Source organism: Microtus ochrogaster, unplaced genomic scaffold, assembly GCF_000317375.1.
Source record: "Microtus ochrogaster isolate Prairie Vole_2 unplaced genomic scaffold, MicOch1.0 UNK2, whole genome shotgun sequence".
Lineage (NCBI taxonomy): Eukaryota > Metazoa > Chordata > Mammalia > Rodentia > Cricetidae > Microtus > Microtus ochrogaster.
In genome coordinates, this window is record NW_004949100.1 from 10,218,821 (window position 1) to 10,237,549 (window position 18,729).

General features: G+C 41.9%; 1 protein-coding gene across 2 annotated transcripts in view; it reads left to right on the forward strand.

The window, feature by feature from the left end:
* Positions 1-15,834, forward strand: part of Slain1 (SLAIN motif family member 1) — a 46,175-nt gene extending 30,341 nt beyond the window's left edge. Inside the window, exons 6-9 of one of the 2 annotated variants that reach the window (XM_026788373.1) lie at positions 644-985; positions 9,833-9,988; positions 13,335-13,617; positions 14,697-15,834. In XM_026788373.1, coding sequence (XP_026644174.1) covers positions 644-985; positions 9,833-9,988; positions 13,335-13,617; positions 14,697-14,772 — 857 coding nt within the window. In that variant the 3' untranslated portion in view covers positions 14,773-15,834. The remainder of the gene's footprint in view (positions 1-643; positions 986-9,832; positions 9,989-13,334; positions 13,618-14,696) is intronic. The other variant, XM_005365375.2, reaches the window with a different exon arrangement.
* Positions 15,835-18,729: the final 2,895 nt, after the last annotated feature.

Sequence of the window (18,729 nt, forward strand, 5' to 3'; positions counted from 1 at the left end):
TCTGTTTTTCTAACTATTTCCAAACTTGAAAGGGGGTAATTTGGAGAATTGTGTAGGTAGCTGATGTGGGATTTTCCTCTGTACCATTGATTAATAAAGAAACTGCTTTGGACCTATACCAAGGCAGAACTTAGGTGGGCAGGGAAAGCTAGGTTGAATGCTGGGAGAAAGAAGGGTGGAGTCAGGGAGAAGCCATGTAGCTCCCACCGGAGACAGACGCCGAAACATTACCGGATAAGCCACAGGCACGTGACGATACACAGATTAATGGATATGGTTTAAATTAATATGTAAGATTTAGCCAATAAGAAGCTAGAGCTAATGGGTCAAACAGTGAATTAATTAATACAGTTTCTGCGTGAAGGGGGCTGAGCAGCTGGGGACCAACAAGTGGTCCTCTCCTACTAGAGGTAGTGATGTCTGCAGTCATGGCAGGTAGGTCTGCCCTTCATTGGAGGGGGGATATGTTTTTTTTTCAGTGTTGACTGAGTTAACATTAGACATGTGTCTGGTAGATAAATGTATGTTTTTGTTTGTGTTGAAGGGGGAAATTTAATAACCTGAAACAAATTATGGTGTACACTTGTTTGAGTAATTTATTGTCATTTTTAAAATAAAAACATGAATTGTTTGTTTCAACCAGGTCTCAGGCAAGACTATGCTTCCACGTCAGCGTCCGTGTCCAGACACAGCTCCAGTGTGTCACTGAGTTCAGGAAAAAAAGGGACATGTAGCGATCAAGAATACGACCGGTACAGCTTGGAGGACGAGGAAGAATTCGATCATTTGCCACCACCTCAGCCTCGCCTTCCGAGGTGTTCGCCTTTCCAAAGAGGAATTCCCCACTCACAGACTTTTTCCAGCATCCGCGATTGTAGGAGGAGCCCCAGTTCCCAGTATTTTCCTTCAAATAATTTCCAGCAGCCACAGTATTATTCACCTCAAGCCCAAACTCCAGATCAGCAACCAAATAGGACCAACGGAGGTAGGTTGTGTCATACCGTCAACACATCGCCGACAGGTGTTTCTCGGGTCTAACTTCATCCCTGTCAGTTTGGTCTAAATTTACATCTAAAATTGGCCATCTTCTAGTTATGTCTCAGCTTTATAGATTTCTGACTTCAGGAAGACTACCGTGATGATCCCACCTCAGAATCACACTGAGATGGGGAGACCTTTTTGTGTATTTGTGTGTGCACAGCGCTCACACATACGCATGCACATGTATTCGCTTAGAGGTCAATGGCTGTTGGCTTCATTAATGACTCTCCACCTTAGTTTTTGAGACCAGGTATCCCACTGAATCTGGAACTTGCTGCTGTGCCTATACTGGCTGCCTGACAGGCCCTGGTGTGTCTGTTTGCTTTCCTAGAGCTGAGATTATAGGAATTCCTTTTATTTGGGTGCTGGTGGATCTGAACTCAGGTTCTCATGCTTTGTGATGCCCGTGTTTTACTGACGACTGAGCCATCTCTCCAGCCCCTGAGGGTGGAAATCTTTATGTTGCTGTTTGTCCTACTGTTTGTAGGGAGCCAGTATTGCGCAGCCTGAGGACTTCATGGCTGAGCTCCATGTCGTTGAAGGCCCCGTGTTGTTGCATTGATAACATCAATAGCCTCTTACTGTGGGCTTTAGTGCAGACTGATAAGAAGTGTTGACAATGAGGCTTTGGGAGGATGCTGCTCTTGCACACTCGGACTAGGGGAGTCTATTAGAGCAGGCTTCAGATGCCTAACTTTAAGTTAATATCTGTGAAGCAGTAGGATTGGAGAGACGGGGCTATGTGGCATGTCAATGAAAAGTTCATCTGTAGTATTAGTGTGATGGGGTATAATTCTCTTTCATATTTTTTTTTTACAATTTTCTTTCTCATATTCCAAGGAATTAGACTCTATGACTACTGAGAACCACAGAGAGAACATACATGTAGTGTCCTAAGGCTGGTGGGTGTGTGTGTGCGTGCGTGCGTGTGCACGTGTATGAATGCACATGTGTGTATGCGTGCATGCATGCATGTGTGTATGTGTATGTAGAAGGTCCATGCAGAGCCTAGAAAACTGGAAGAAACTACTTAACTTGCTTTGAACCTATATAGTTAGAGCCTTTAATTATCAAAGCCTACCATTTCCCAAAGTCTAGAAGTAAACAAATGATATTTGTGAATGTCACCAAGGTGACTACAAATTGGATTACTGATCGGATGCTACACATTTTAGTTTCCTTCTTTCTTCTGCCATACTTGTGTCATCCCGAAAACCGGAAGTTCATCTGAAAGCATTTAAAGCATTATATTCTGAGTTTCTCTCTTGTGAGTCTCAGATTTTAAGTTTAAGATCTGGCTAAAGAAAGTCATAACAGTTAATACCCTAAAGCTCTGAATGGCAGCCAGATGGTGCTACATTCTCCATGCTTACTGGACACAGTGTCACAGTTTAAAGGTGTTTTCCAGCACCGCAGTTGAGTTTGCCGTGCAGCTGCTGACTCTACATCTTGGCTGCTGTCTTAGTTTAAGTCACTATTTCTGCGATGAAACTCTGTGACTAAAAAGCAAGTTGTGGAGAAAGGGTTTATTTGGCTTACGCTTCCACATTGCTGTTCAAGTAAGTCGGGTTAGGAGCTGATGCAGAGGTCATGGAACAGTGCTGCTTATGGCTTGCTCCTCTTGGCTTTCTCGGCCTGCTTTCTTTTAGAACCCAGGACTACCAGCTTAGGGATGGCACCACCCACAGTGGGCTAGACCCTCCCCCAGCGATGATCACTAATTGAAAAAAGGCCTTACAGTTGGAGCTCATGGGGACATCTCCTCAACTGAGGCACCTTCCCCTCTAATAACTCTAGCTTGGGTCAAGTTGATACACAAAACACATCACTATTAAGCCACAACCTGTCCTTTCTTATTCATCCCCAGGATGTCCCATTAAAAACATAAATAAATAAATTCAAAAGTCCCACAGTCTTTACAAATTCAAACACATTAAAATTCCAGTCCCTTTAAAATAACCAATTTCTTAAAATCAACAGTCTCGTCTCTCAACTGTGGGCTCCAGTAATACTTTCTTACTTCAAGAGGGAAAGATCAGACAGGACAAAGTCACAATCAAATCAAAGCAGAACCAGATTCCAACCATCCACTGTCTGGGATCCACTCCTGATCTTCACTTCTCTGCCACTTCCCTCTCTGCACACACACCTTACCTTCTTGGCTCTGGCTGGGCTGGCTCACTGCGCTGCTGCTGCTGTTTTTGGTGGTCATCCCATGGTATTTGCATGTGCAAAACTCTGTGGAGTCTTCAGCTGCCACTGAGGCTGCACCCCTTCACTAATACCCTCTCCTGTGCTCTCACAGTGCCAAGCCTCAGTTTCTTACCATGACCCCTTCATGCCTTAAAAGCGGGGACCACCTGGGTGACTCCTACACATTACCAAGTCTGGCTGCCAACATGAGGCACAATTTTGGCCGCCTCTGGAACACAGCTTCGCTGGGGGTCTCAGGAAACGCTTCCCAGACTTCACTTCAGAGATACTGGTTTCTTCTTGATCATTGCTAATTTCTTAGTGCCAGCTGACCAGCATCAAGTACCCCATTAAAGCACAGCTTCACTTTGGTAGTCCTGATATCTTGTTCATCACAGCTGACTCTTAAGCCCCAGCTAACCGAAACTAAAAGATGTCAATTCAGAGTAACAAATGGAAGCTTCCCTCTGAAACTTCACAAGCCAGAGCTCCATCCTCTGTACCGCTCTCAACATTTTTCTCCCAAGTCCCCACAGAACACAAAGAACTCTTAACACTCAATAGCTCTTCTAGCCCAAAGTCCCCAAAGTCCTTCCACAGTCCTCCCTAAAACAGAGTCAGGTCTGTCACAGCAATACCCCGCTCCTGGTACCAGTTATTCTTGGTTAGGGTTTCTATTGCTGTGAAACACCTGACCCAAAAGCAACTTGGGGAAGAAAAGGTTTATTTGGCTTATACTTCCACACTATAGTCCATCACCGAAGGGAAGTCAGGACAGGAACTCAAGCAGTTTTGGAATCTGGAGGCAGAAGCTGATGCAGAGGCTGCAGAGGGGAGCTGCTTACTGCCTTGCTTCACAGGGCTTGCTCAGCTTGCTTGCTTATAAAACTCAGAACACCAGTCCAGCGGTGGCACCACCCACCATGGCCTGGTGATGATCACCAATTAAGAAAACGCCTTACAGCTGGATCTCATCAGGGCATCTCCTCTGCTGAGGCTCCTTCCTCTCTGATGACTCTAGCTTGAATCAAGTTGACACCCAAACCCAGACAGTACAACTGGTACGTCAGTGGGATTGTTCCCTTCCATGCCGCTGCCTGTCCTACCTTAGAAAAGGGATAACCCTTTGGTCAAACACCATTCGGAGAGGATTAGGTTTCCCTGAAGCCCATGCTACGATGCTGCTCGCAGGCAAACAGGCACGTACTCCATCCAGGGTCTGGTTGTGAGTTTTCAGGTTCTGCATGCGAGGGGGCATGGAACGCAAAGGTATTTTTCCAGATGTGCTTCTGATGAATCCGCTTCGTGGCTGAGAGCACGGGCTCTGAAGTCAGCGGGGCCTGAGTCCAGTCCTGCCTTCCCACACAGCCCGTCCATGCTGAAGTTTCTCAGGTCACTGAACTTTGGTTTTCTAAGCTGCAAAGCAAAGCAGAGATAACATGTGACTTTCAGAAAACATCTCTGTAATTTCCCATCAAGCCATCTGGTGTCTCTCCCAACTGTAATACGTTATGAGGAATAAATTAAATAATAAATACTACGTTGCCTGGAGTAGATATGCTGAATAAAATTTCTCTCCCACTCCACCTACACTTTTTTGAACATTTTTAAAACATATGGCTCAGATATCTGAGCCTCCATTTGTTACCATAGAATGTCATTTGAACCAACTTATGAAAGAAAAATGGTAACTTTGAGAATATCCAGTATTCTTCTCAATCCCTAAAACAATATAAGAGGGAAGGAATAACTACTAGCTATTGGTTCTATTCTTAAAAATAATAAAAAGTTTAAAAGAGGACATGAAGTTTGGATCCTGGAGTAAACTGGAGCAGGGAAGGGAGTAGATATGATAAAGAAACATTATATACATGTATAAAATTTTTAAACAAGAAGATGTTATTTTTAAAATGTACTGAATTTTGTATAATTAACGTGATGACATATACCTCACTCAAACTAAACCCAACTGGCATGGTAGCACACACCTTTAATTCTAGCATTGGGGAGGCAGAGGCAGGTGGATCAATAAGTTCAGGACCAGCTTGGTATATGATGAGTTCTAGGCCAGCCACACCTACATAGTGATATGATATTTGTCTTTTTGGGTCTGGGTTACCTCACTCACTGTTCATAGCAGCATTGTTTGTCATAGCCAGAACCTAGAAACAACCTAAATGCCCTTGACTGAAGAATGAATAAGGAAAATGTGGTACATTTACACAGCAGAAAAAAATAATGACATCTTGAAATTTGCAGGCAAATGGATGGAGCTAGAAAATACCATATAGAAATAAATTTTTAAAATATTGTTTTTGTGGCTCATACACTATCTACTTTCAAAAGTGAAAGCTCATAAAGCTTCTTCATGCATTTTTGGGGAATCATTGAATTGGGACTTGTTTGTCAGACAGTAAATGCTTCATCAGGTAACAGAAGTAACTAACCTTAGTAGATTCTTTCCCACCCTCCTGTACTTTTTCAGGGTTTGGGGAGTGGGATGCAGTCATTGGTGGCACAGTGACCTTCCGTGGGGGAGGAGGAGGCCTGTGTTGGCAGGTGAAACTACTGTCCTTGATTCCTGGGCTGTCTGTGCTCCACAATAGGCTGAGTTTTGCTGCCCCTGACCCTGAGCATCTGAATTCTATCCTCAGTCTCTTTCTTCTGCTGTTTATTAGCCCTTGAACAGAAAATCTCTGATTTCTTAGGAAGATGAAATTAGGACATTACTTTTTAGTCTTTGGACTTTAAAGTGTGTGAGTACATTCCAGATTGTTTGCCAGTGAAGTGAACCATATTTCCTGATGGTCTGATTCAACCACAGGCCACAGCTCAGCCCACAGTGTCCTAAGGATTTGTATTCAGACAGCTTATTAGTAAGGGCATATTTCAGGATTATGGAGTTAGGAAATTGGCTTGGAACCCAAATGTGAGTAAAAACTGCTTTTAAAGATCCGTGTGTCTTGATTAATGGAGATTAGCCACACATGATGTATGTACCTTATCTGGGTTGGGGAGGGAATGTAATAAATGGCATTCTTGAGATATTTGGAAGATTTTTATGAATTATGATGCTCCTGTGCTTAAATGTGATAACAAGTATTGTGATTCTATAGACATTTCTTCCTCTTAGGAGATCCAGATGCATTTAGGGTTAAAGTATCAAGAGTGTCTGAAGCTTTCATACAGTTGGAAGTAAACAGATGTACATGTTACGATGAAGTAACTATGGCAGAATGGAAAGAGCTGGTAGCTCCAGGAAGAAAACATGCATGTGCTCATGGTATAGTCTTTCATTGCTGTGTTTAAGACTTTTATGGGAGATTTTTGCAAATAAATACATGTAAGTTTGTTTTAGTTAATTAGCAATTAATTAATACTACTGGGAATGCAACCTAGGGCCCAAACTGTGCTAGACAAACCATTCTACCACTGAGCCACAGTATCGACTCCTGGAATTAAAATTTCAAAAAGTAGAAGCTCAATTTTCTAATAACTAGTATATGATTGTTTCCCTCTGCTTCTATGCTATGTAAAACAATATATAGTGGAAATAGTCTCATACTGATGTAGGTTCTTCTCACCAGTTTGGTGGTGTTTAAGAGACCTAGCTGTGGGTTTTTTTTTAAATGTCTTGCTTTTATCACATACTCTGACACACACACACACACACACACACACACACACACACACGCATGCACGCACGCACGCACGCACGCACGCACCCTTTGTTGACTATTTTAAGTGCCTGCTGTATGGGGCTGGGGCCTTTAATAGGAATGGGAAGATTTAAGACATACTATTAAAAATAGACCTCTCATAGGGTTGGGTGTGAAGGTCACTGATAGAGTGCGTGCTGCACTTGAGAAGCCTTGGGCTTATTCTCAACTCTGGGGGTCAGGGAAGCCTCAAGGTGGTCTTCCCTGAATCTGAGGTTTGTTTTCTGTGCATTATTACCCTGTGCACTGAGTTCAGAAGATAGTAAGTGGAAAGCATCAGAAGTGGATTGTGCTGGCTAGTTTTAGTGACTGGAGAGAAGGGAGCCTAGATTGAGAAAATGCCTCCGTAAGTTTGGGCTGTAGGGCCAGATGGTCACATATTCCTTTAATCCCTGCATTGGGAGGCAGAGGCAGGTGGATCACTGAGTTTGAGGCCAGCCTGGTTTGCAGAGCTAGTTCCAGGACAGCTACTACAGAGAAACCCTATTTTGAAAAAAACAAAGAGGAAGAATCGGCCTGTGGGCAAGATTGCAGAGTGTTTTCTTAGTGATTGATGGGGGAAGGTCCACCCCATTGTGGGCGGGGCCACCCCTGAGTCCTGGATTCTATATATGGTGCCTCTTCATGGTCTGCATCAGTTCCTGCCTCCAGGTTCCTACCCTGTTTGAATTCCTGTTCTGACTTCCTTCCATGATGAACAGTGATGTGGAAGTTGTAAGCTGAATAAACCCCTTCCTCCATAGCTTGCTTTTAGTCATGGTGTTTCATCACGGCACTAGCAACCCTAAGACATAAACAGTAGGTTTTAAATAACTTTTACTATCGACTTGTTCTAAAATCTTATCGATCCTTTATTATAGGTATGAAAGTGCAAGAAAAACAGTATGTGTGTTTTGGAACTATAACTATCTATGGTTTTAGATAGCTGGGATATTGGAAGGCATCCTCTGAGAGCAGTAGGAAATGACTATAATGAAAAAAGCAACCAGGAGACAGGAGAGTCTACGGCAGGAGGCGGGGAGGTGGGAGCGGCAGATTCCCCAGCCAGCAGGTGTGTAGAAGAGCCCCTCTGTGAAGCAGGACTTGAATATATTCTTAATGTATTAACGTGGGTTTGCAGGTTGGCTTAACTACTTTCCAAAATCCCTTGTTGTACATATGTATTATGTAATGTGCTTTTTACACTTGCTTGATTATCTGTTGGTCCCTAGACTACAGCAAAGAGCAGACCGTTGCTAGACAGAGGTAGAGTTGGGGAATATAAGCAGTGAAGATGGTGTGGTGTATCAGGAGAGAAATGTGGAGTGCTCTGGTTTGATTTCCAGTCCATCATGAGGAGTCAAGTACGTCACTGGTTTCTGATTTAGCTTGAAAAAAAAAAGTGACCATGAGACGTATGTCCTGTTATGCATACTCCAGTGTATATTAGAGTATATTTTGTGGAGATAATTCTTAACAGATTTTAGTGAAGAAAAGAATTACAGAAAATTTAGGCATTACCATGTTTGTGATCTTCCAAAATTTCAGCTCTACTCTACTTTTCAAAATGTTATTCGTTAATATTTAATTTCCTTCACTTTGGAGAAACTGAATTTAAGTTCATGTTAATTTTTCTCTCTAGGATTGATAATGGAACAAAAGATAAGAAGTGCTGGTTTAAACCATAAGTTCAGTGAGATTTAGAAACTGGTGTGCTCATTCATTTGGTATCCCTAGTGTATATAGACTACTTGGCATTTAGTCTCTGCACCATAAGTATTTCTTCTGTTCATTCCTTCCGTCCATTGGTACGGCCTGAATGGCGGTACTGGGGCATCGGGAGATAAGTCTTGTGTCTGTTGAGCCTATAATCTGGAGACCTAATCTGGCCCTTGTTCAGAATTTTAGGCTTTGGGATTGCAATAAAATGGATTGGAAGTAGAGCTGAGCTCGGTGTGTCCCCGTGTTTGAGAAAAGTGTGGCAGGGTCCCTGGAAACCAATGAAGTGGATTGTGTGGAAATGGTGACAGAAAGGGGCCGTGACCTGTGTGATGGTGGCAGGCCTGATGAGTATTAGAAATGACAGGATCTGGGGTCTGGAGTCCCAAAGGAGGGGAGTAAGCCAAGCTGAAATGGAAAGGGATGAAGTTCAGTTTAGTGCTTGGTCCGGGTTGGCCTCAGTAGCCGGATGTACCACTTGGTGGTAATGGGGCAGGCGGAGGTTCAGTAAAGAACCAATTACCTTCAGCAGATGTTTGGCACTTTCAAATCTGAGCCAGGCTGTTTATGTGTAACTCTCTGTCACCTTCTGGTGGCAGAAAACTCACCTAGCAGGAAAGAAAGAAAATCAGGCCATTCAGTCTTTAGGTCTTTCCCCTGGAGTGTGCAAACCGCTTGCATACTGGGAGGGTTAACACTTTGAAGAAGTTAATGCAACTTGTGGCCATCATAAGACAGTTTAGATTGAAATTTAAAGGAGGAGGAAAATTTTATTAATTTATTCCATTTTGGCTTGTTAGCAAAAGATTTACTAAGTGTTGGTTTTGAATCTCATATTATTTTTTAAATTAGCATGTGCCTTTATTTTTAGTGTTTTCATTTCTAAATGACTCCAAGGTTATTTTCAAACCTTATCTGATGTAGTGTTATGCACTTACTGAGTATAACAAACAGCAAGTTGATTAGGATGCCGTGTTTTCTCTTGTCAACAACGTATCTGTTAGCATTTTCTAGGGCGTATATTGCCCTTACAAGAGGTCAGTTCTTAGCCCGTTTGCTATTTTCTGTGTGCCACTGATCAAAATGACAGTTTTACTTATTTACTTTTGAAAGCACGTGTTCTGATTGGAGGGGCATTCATGTGTGGTTTTTAACTTAAGAAAAATCTGTTCTTCTTTTAGATAAGCTACGAAGAAGTATGCCTAACCTGGCCCGGACACCAAGCACCGCCGCAGTCAGCAGCAACCTTAGCTCTCCCGTGACCGTGAGGAGCAGTCAGAGTTTTGACTCCAGCTTGCATGGAGCTGGAAGTGGGATCTCAAGGGGACCATCCTGCAGTAAGTGTAGCCCAGTGATGGCGCCGATCATTCTAATTAGTCAGAACACCAGTAGGAAAAACTTAGTTTTCCGTTGCGTTTTTCTTTCACTTAGGCACATGAGAGAGGCTTTTCTCCGTCTTGTAACTTAGTTTTCACTATAATCAAGCAGTATTTCTTCCAGGGTTCATGTTGCCAGTTGCTACTACTACTAAATTATAGGGCACCTTCACACCCCAGGATAACAGACCTGCAAAGTAATCACGAGTTTGATCATTATACAAACCTCTTACCCATGCAGACTCTCTTCTTTCTGTCAGTCTGTCAGTTTTATTAGAGAGAAGCACTCTAGTTTGGTCCAGCCGTTACTTCGGTCACATTATTTTTTTTTTACCATTCCGAGCATTTCCCTCCAAAGATGATCTATTTTAGTGTGTCTAAGGTACTTTGTATCTCCTCCATTCCAGTATACCACAGGGTCGTTGCTCACTTACTGTCTGTCTTCCCCGTCAATGAGCGATGTAGTGTTAACCCTAGTGTGTGCTTTTCAGGAAGAAAGATGTGTTTAGTTCACGTTTTCAGAGGAACTTTTTGGTCCATGGCTGGTGGCTCTATTGTTTTGTGCCTGGGACAAGGGAGATGTTAATGAACTTGTGGAGAAGGTGGCTGCCCAGTTCACATTGGCGAGGACACAGAAGATAAACAGGGAGTGGCTATATTCCTTCAGTGACCTACCCCATGACCTGCCTCTTCCACTCACAAGTCCTAAAATTTCTGTCACCTTCAAAATAGCAACCAAGCCTTTGACACCTATGTCTGTGGGTACCCTTTTGTATTTGAACAATAATATTTTGTCCCTGGCCAGCTCTTGTTCATTTGGTAATACAAAAAAATTTTAATCTATCTCCATGAATTCCCATGGTCTTCACAGTTCTTAAAGTGCTCAGAGCTCCAAGGTCAAAGTCCCCCCACGACCTAAGCCATGGCACTGAATCTGTGGGTCACTTTTGGGTGTGTTGGTGCATGTTTAGTGTTCTGCGTAATATAGAATAGTCTTTCATTGATTTCTATCTTTGGTAATTTGAGAGACTTCACATCTCTCAAATTAACCTTACTTCCAAGTATTTAATTATTTATTTTTTGCAAATAGTATTTTACTTCAAATTTAGCTTCCTCTAGTTTCTTGGTGTATTAATTTCCTTGTTTCTATAAGAGAACACAATTAAGGATGGGAGCGTTATCTTGGCTCACAAATTGAGAGTATAGCCTATCATGGGAGGAAGGCATGGAGCAGGTGGTCGGTCACATTACATCTGCACAGGGGGGTGAATGCTGGTACTCAGCCAGCTGCCCTCTTTCTCTGCTGCCCAAGACCCACCCAATAGGATGGCACTGTCCACGTTTAGGATAGGTCTTTCCTCCTCAATTAAACCTTTCTAGAAAAATGCTCATTAATACACCAGACATGTGCTTCCATGGTGATTCTAGTCTGCTTAAGTTGACAGGGAAGAGCAACTGATACAGATGACATTTAGAATATAGTTGATCATTGTATTTTGGTATAATATCTAGGGACCCGGCTGAATTCACGTACCCTAACAGTTGAGGTACTCTATATAAACCCAACCTAGTCGTTCATATTATCAACAAAGCATAATGGAGAATGTTCGGTCTTCCATCATCAGGAAAACAGATAATTATGACATTATATATCATAGCATGTGGTATTCATACCAGCATTATATGGGATAAAGGAATCCAGACACAGAAAGAAACGTAGGATGTGATTCCGATGTCGAAGTGGCCAGAGTGTGATGAGGGAAGGGAATGTGTTAAATTTGGAGGTGTTCCCCTGGGAGGCAGCGCGTGGCCATCTGTGAGGACTTAGTGAAGCTGTGTGTTTTGAGATGGGGACACTAATGTGTTCCCTGTAGAAAGTCACCAACATATGTGCTTAAGGTTTATTATACATAGTGCTTTAAAGGAACTTGAGCCAGATTCACATATTGAACTGTGTTTTAATTAACAGGCCTTTTTCCATTTAAAATCTATTAACAAAAAATTTTTGCATGAAGGCTAAGCTGTGCCTCTTCATCCTTAGAGAAAAGGAGCACAAACTTAAATATTTCTGCCTGTTTATTGCTCTTGACTGTAAAATGATCCCCAATGTTGAGAAAAACTTAAGGCTTGTTACTCAGGTCACTTGCTTCGTTTTACAGATTTTTGCCACTGCTACAAAGGTCAAAATCGTGCTTTTTTAATTAAGTGGTTACTAAGGACTTTAGGTACAAAGGCTTTCAGCAGCTTTAATGAATTTAGTTTTCAGATAAACCCTGAGATAGTGTCATAATGAATGCTACTTAAGGAATGTGCCTACAAACACCACCCCTGACTTCCTCAATAATTAAAGCTATTAAATTGTCCCCATGTTTTGTTTTCACGAGGCTATCCTCAGAGCAACTATCAAGAAATGCTAATGGGGTCTGGAGAGATGGCTCAATTGTTGAGAGCACTTCCTGTTTGTCTAGTAGACTGGTGTGCACATACACACACACAAATAAATAAATAAATAAATAAATAAAATAGCAGCTCTTAAAAGGAATCCTAATAATTTCTAAGCAAACACAAATTTGTCTTGAAATAATTCAGAGTCTCTTAAATTTTCTAGAAGGAAAAACATTGTGTGTAGAATTGCCTTCTAAATTCAGCTGACCTTTGAGAAGCACAGATTTGATCTGAGCAGGTCCTCTTATATGTCCTTTTTTTTAATAATATTTGAAAAAAATTTGAGTAAGCTTGCAGGTAAATATTGCAATTTAGAAAAATTGAGAAAATTGAAAAGAATATGTAATTAATGCAAAAAATAAAGATAGATGCTATTCTATTTTTAGTATTTAATAATAAATATTTTAAAATCTGTTATAAACAGTTGAAGTTATAATTTACGTACACACTTATAGACTGTACGCAACCCCATATACCAGGGAAACTCAAACAAATATAAAGTTCCATGTAAATCCTAATTATTTTACGTATAATCTGACAATGTTAATTGATAAGGCTTTGTGTTAAGGGGGGAGGATACTGATGTAAGTTTGGGGAAATCACAAGTTATGACCTGGTTTTTGCCCTTCATGTTATTCATGGGTCAGATGTATTTAGGCATAGTGTGGCTGACAGACAGAATGGGAGACCTTCATCGGGGGAGTTTCCCTGATGTGTGTGCACGCGCACGTGTGCTCATGCTCGTTTAGAACGTGTCCATCACTTACCTTCAGGCAGTGTAGGCTCCTCTGGATGTGAACAAAACACATCTAACTGGGAGGCAGTTGAGAACCCTTCACACAGCGTTCCTTGTCTCCTGCAGTCCCATCACCAGGACAGATTCAGCACAGAGTTCACAGCGTGGGGCATTTCCCAGTGCCTGTCCGGCAGCCCCTGAAAGCCACAGCCTACGTGAGTCCAACCGTTCAAGGCAGCAGCAGCGTGCCTTCGTCCAACAGCATGCAGCTGTACGGCAGCACGGGAATCCCTACTCCCAACAAAGCTGCAGCGTCTGGGATCCTGGGCCGCAGTGCCCTTCCAAGACCTTCACTGGCAATAAATGGGAGCAACCTGCCTCGGAGCAAAATTGCACAACCTGTCAGAAGGTAAGAATAACTTCAGTTGTAGCTTATTTCGTTCAGATAACTTTCTATACTTGGACATTCAGAATGTATGTATGCAGGTCAGCCTCACTCTCCTCCGGCTAAGTTTAACCATCGGTCGCTCTCCCTAACGGCTCACCGGGTCTCTCTTTCGCAGTTAGGCCTCTGTGTAGTCAGATCCGCCTTTCTCCCTCCTCAGCCTTGTCCCTCCACCCATCCATAGAGCTTTTCGTCCCGCTGCCCCCAGTTCCCTGTGGTTCGATTCCTCCCTCCTCGGGTCTGTGCTCACGATGATGCCTCTGTCCAAGGTTTGAAGCATCTTAATTTCATTCATCAGGAACTGGTCAGTTTGTATTGGTAAATTCCAGATGACTCTGGCAAGTTTTTTTTTTTTTCTCAGCTTAAAACTATCAAATTCCTTTTAAGGGTACATTTTAGACAAGGGTGGTGATAGTAAATCATGGCTCATTTTCCTTCGTAGATGCAGAGATGTGCCATGTTTATGTCTGGACAGAATTATGTGACTTGTATAGTCATTGTTGGGGACCTCCATTTTTTTTTCCTGAAGAAAAAAGTACACACACACACACACACACACCTTGAAGGAGGAAGATTTCTACTCTCAGTACTATCAGAGAGAGTATGAGAGAGTCTGTTTCCTTCAAACTTGAGAAAACATTGGGTTTTCCAAATTTACTTTTTCAATATTTTTCAAGCTCTTTGCTACTACGAAAGAAGAATCTTTATTTCAAATGCTAACAATGTGTGCCTGGAGCTTATATATCTAATCAAGTTGCTCTATGTTTTAAACTGCCTTCACCTTTTCCTTCTCTGTCATAAACTTTTCCATGTATTGAAAGTTCACTTGTGTGCATGGGACACATGTGGCCCTGTGTTCTGGCCTCGGGCTCCAGCAGATGGGCACGCACTCTGAGAACCCAGAAAGATGTAACTTGACACACATTTGGGACAGGGCCAACAGCTTGTCGTGACTGAATGGAGGAGCTGATGGGAGAGGGGAGCAGAGTGATGGGACCCTGGGGATTATTAACGGCCCCTTTGCTTTCCTCCTTTCCTCCTAGTTTCCTGCAGCCCCCGAAGCCCCTGTCTTCGCTCAGCACACTGAGGGATGGGAACTGGAGAGACGGCTGCTACTGATGGACCCTTGAAGAATAAGACAGAAGTGAAAATGAGGGTTGTGTTACCTAGCTGGCTGGGTAACAGTGGATGCTGGGATATTCTTCCCCTTTCACACGTTAACATACGTACTGCGTTGTTTTTCCATGGACCAATCACAGAGACTAATGATTGCACTTACTCTCTGCCCGAGATCCCGCAGCATTCTCAAACCCACGGCTGCGGTATCGTGACACTTAGATCTAGGAAGTTTTTGTAGAACTGCTCTGTACCTGAATACTTTTTGAGAGACTTGAGACGTATCAATAATGCTTTGCCATATGAGGTTTTTAAAGTACCTTGTTCGTTTTACTTTATATGTTCTGAACATCTTTCCATTACACGTTCCGCATTTTAATACATTGCATATTTACACCTAGGTTCTATGACATGGTTTGAATTTTAATTTTTTTATAGTTTACAGGAATTTTATTTTTTGTGCCTATTTCTTTTTATGCCTATGTAAACCACTATGGAACAACTTAAAATTTGTGCCATAAAAATATTTTTGTGGTAAGGTACTATTTTTTTAGCTCTCGGGATATATCAGCAAAAATACACCATACAATTTGAGACATAATTTTACGTTGAATGAGCACAATTTCATCTAAAGCATTGCAAGGAGACAGCCAGACGGCAGAGTTAAACGGTCTTGTCTTTTTTCATTGTTAATTTATTGTCTTACATGAGTTTCATATTTATGACGATATCACAAGCACATTGCACTTAAGACCTGCAATGTTTGCTACTCAACCACAATTGATTTTCAATACTTTATTACAAAGGATGAAACTGTAATGTTTTATTAACGATGCTTCTGGAAATGGATGCATTTTAAAGCAAATAAATCTTTTTGATAGACCTTTTACAAAACCCATTTGCACTAACGAATGCTTTCTTATGGTCTGTGACTTACTATTTGTTACTGTGTACACTGCTGTTTTGGAATGTTCGGAAATAAAGACTCTATTTCAGCAATATCAGGTCACGCATGAGTGTGCAGCCTCAAAAGGGAGACCTCCCTGCTCGTTTCGTTGCAGCTGTAAAAGCAGGCGCTGTGGCCATGCTCCTGGATAAGGTCATTGTGGAGACACTTAGAAAACCCACGTCATGAATACTGCGTTTTCTTTTTGGTTTTCTGAAATGCGTTTGATAAGGAGGTACAAGGCTTTTAGTTTTGTGACCAGACTTGGTCTCAGAAAAGCCACTAGAGCTGAAGTAGCTTGCTGGCAGGACATACGTACAAATGAACTGTGTATGTGGGGATTGGAATAGCCATGGGGGGTTGGATTTGCAGGCTTTCTCAGTATCAGGGAAATCTCAAATAGTTGTCGCTGTTCTGGATAACCTCATCCAAAGAGGTCATGAAAAGTTTCAGCAAGGATGTCTATGGTTAATAACTTTTAATGCTCATCCATGCAGTTCCTATAGGGTTGAAAGGACTTTTAAAGATGGCGGTCACTGAAAATGAAGAGTAGGCGTGTGGAGATGAATATGTAAACAAGGAAATGATGATTAGCAAGCACGTCTCCAGTGGTAGCAGCCATGTGAAGCGTTTTGTCTACATCCATTGAATTTCATATCTAGTCACCGACTGTTGTTCCCCCTTTAAAGACGAAGACCTGAGTCCCAGAGAGGGGGAAAAAGGTCAGCCTCGGGCGAGCATTTGTCTGGCAAACAGTGACGCTGCCTTTGTTTCGGGTCCTTTGCCTCACTCCTTTGTTCTTTCCCGTGAACTTGTGTCGTTAAGTTAGTCCATATATGCATATATCGTATACAAGACATGAATCAGCTAATATATTTTATTCCGAAGACGTTAAAGGATTTAGTTAAGTTTCAGTTTGGCTGTTTAATTTCTATTTTTTTAAGTTCTAGTTCCCTTGAGGGAATAAAAGAGAAGGTCTCTTCTTCTCAGATTTTATAATCTTGTTCTAGAAAGAGTGTAAAACCTTCAACAAGTTAGTAAACCATAGCATGCTCCATCTGGAGAGTCATGGGGGAAAGGGAGCCGTGGCAAGGGAATTTGAGAGTACACAGGTATCCTTATAACCCACGCTCAGAGGCAGCTGGGCAGGTGACATTACTGACCTGCACTGGACAGGAACTGAGGGAGACTTAGCCCTAAAGAGACCTCATGACCTTTTTTAACCTGGAAATTCTGCATAACACAAAAGCATGGATGTCCTTATAGTTCACTGTAGAATCACAGGACACAACTTAAAACCTAGTTCACGGTAGATAAGCGGGTGGTGGTCATCAGACTGTGGTCCCCACACCAGGTGAAGGGTCTTTGGAGGATTTGGAGAACAGGGATGAAGTCAGGCAGGTTGGGCCCAGCAGGCTACGATGAGGACTTGGATGTTTCTCAGAAAAAAGAAAGCCTGTTCCTGATCTTGAGAAGCAGAGGCTTTGGTGTGACCTCGACTGGCATTTGTGGAGAATGGGCGACAGTAAGAGCCTAGCTGTGGACACCAACAAGGCGCAAGCAGAGGGTCGTCCATCTGCTCTTCAAAGGGATGTGCTGTCACTTTGGAGGTCAGTTCACAAAGAGCTTGTCCCTAGGTCCAGTCTTCAGGAGGACGATGCTATACAAGAATGTAAGTATAAGGAAATAAAAACAGCGAGGGTCCCGTAAAAACATAGAAACTTTTCTTTACCAGGTGTGTGCCCATCTGATCTGTGAAAGTAGTGCAATCCTGTGTGTTTTCCGGTAGTTTACCAGAATTCCAGTTGTTCCAAAGGGTTGGCATTGTTTGCTAGCCTTTCAGTGTTTTAATTGCAGGTATGTTAGTGCCTGTGGGTTCCTGGGTTGCTAGTGAGATTAAATATCCCTTCGTTTTCACTCATTCATTGAACACTTATATAGAATCATTTATAGATTCTTGTTCAGACCCAGTTTTTCATGAGAGGTTTTTTTTTTTTAGTGGTTTGTAATGCCATTTATATATTTTTTCTAAGTCTTTTCATTTATGTATGCTGTTTTTAATTTTCTTAATAGGGTGTTTTGTTGAGTAGAAACACTCATTTTAATTTTATACAGTTTGCCATGCTTGTTTTGATATTTAATTTTTTTTTAATTTAAGTTTGCTTGTGGGGGGGAGGGGGAGAGAGAAAGAGAGAAAATGCTCAAACAGGTTCCTGAGGAACGTGGAGACATCAGAGCCCCTTTATGAGCAGTTGTAAGCAGCATGCAGCCTACTGTGGGTGCTGGGAACCCAAGCTGTGTCCTCTGCAAGAGCAGCAATGCTTTAAACATTGACCTATCGCTGCAGCCCCACCATGCTGTTCTTAAAGGTTAATCCTTGTGTCTTTTAAAAGAATAGGCCCTCATCCTGTGGTCAATTAAAAAAATATGTATTCTGTATTTTTGAAGTTTTATTATTGCTTTCACACACAGGTTTATGGTCAGCCTTGGTTTGTATGTGCTGTGTGAAGTGGAGGAACAATCATAAATTATATCTTCCATGTGGATATCTGGTCTTATTCCATTCCTCTCTTTGCTACAGATTGGTTGTCATTATGTGTCTATCCATCTGTGCTCTCATTAGAACCATGTAGTTGTAATCACTGTACCTTTATGTGCTTTTAAATAGCAGAACAGTCTGCTACCTTGTTTTGTTTCTGGTGTCATGGCTAATGCATTTTTATAAACACACACACACACACTCACGTTTACTCAAATTCGTCAAGTTCTTGTTGGCATCTGCCTAGAGTTTTACTGGGAGTGCCCTTAATTTGAGATAAACTTAATCTTTATGATTTTAAATCTTAAACTTCATGAGCATGGGCTAACTTTTATTCAAGGGTTCCTTAATCTCTTATTAAATGTACAAAATCCTCATGGAGGACTTCTTTTCATGATTTATCAGATGAATTTATAGGAATTTAACCTTTATGCTTTTTATAATTGATGTCTTAAAAGTTTCTCCATATATATAC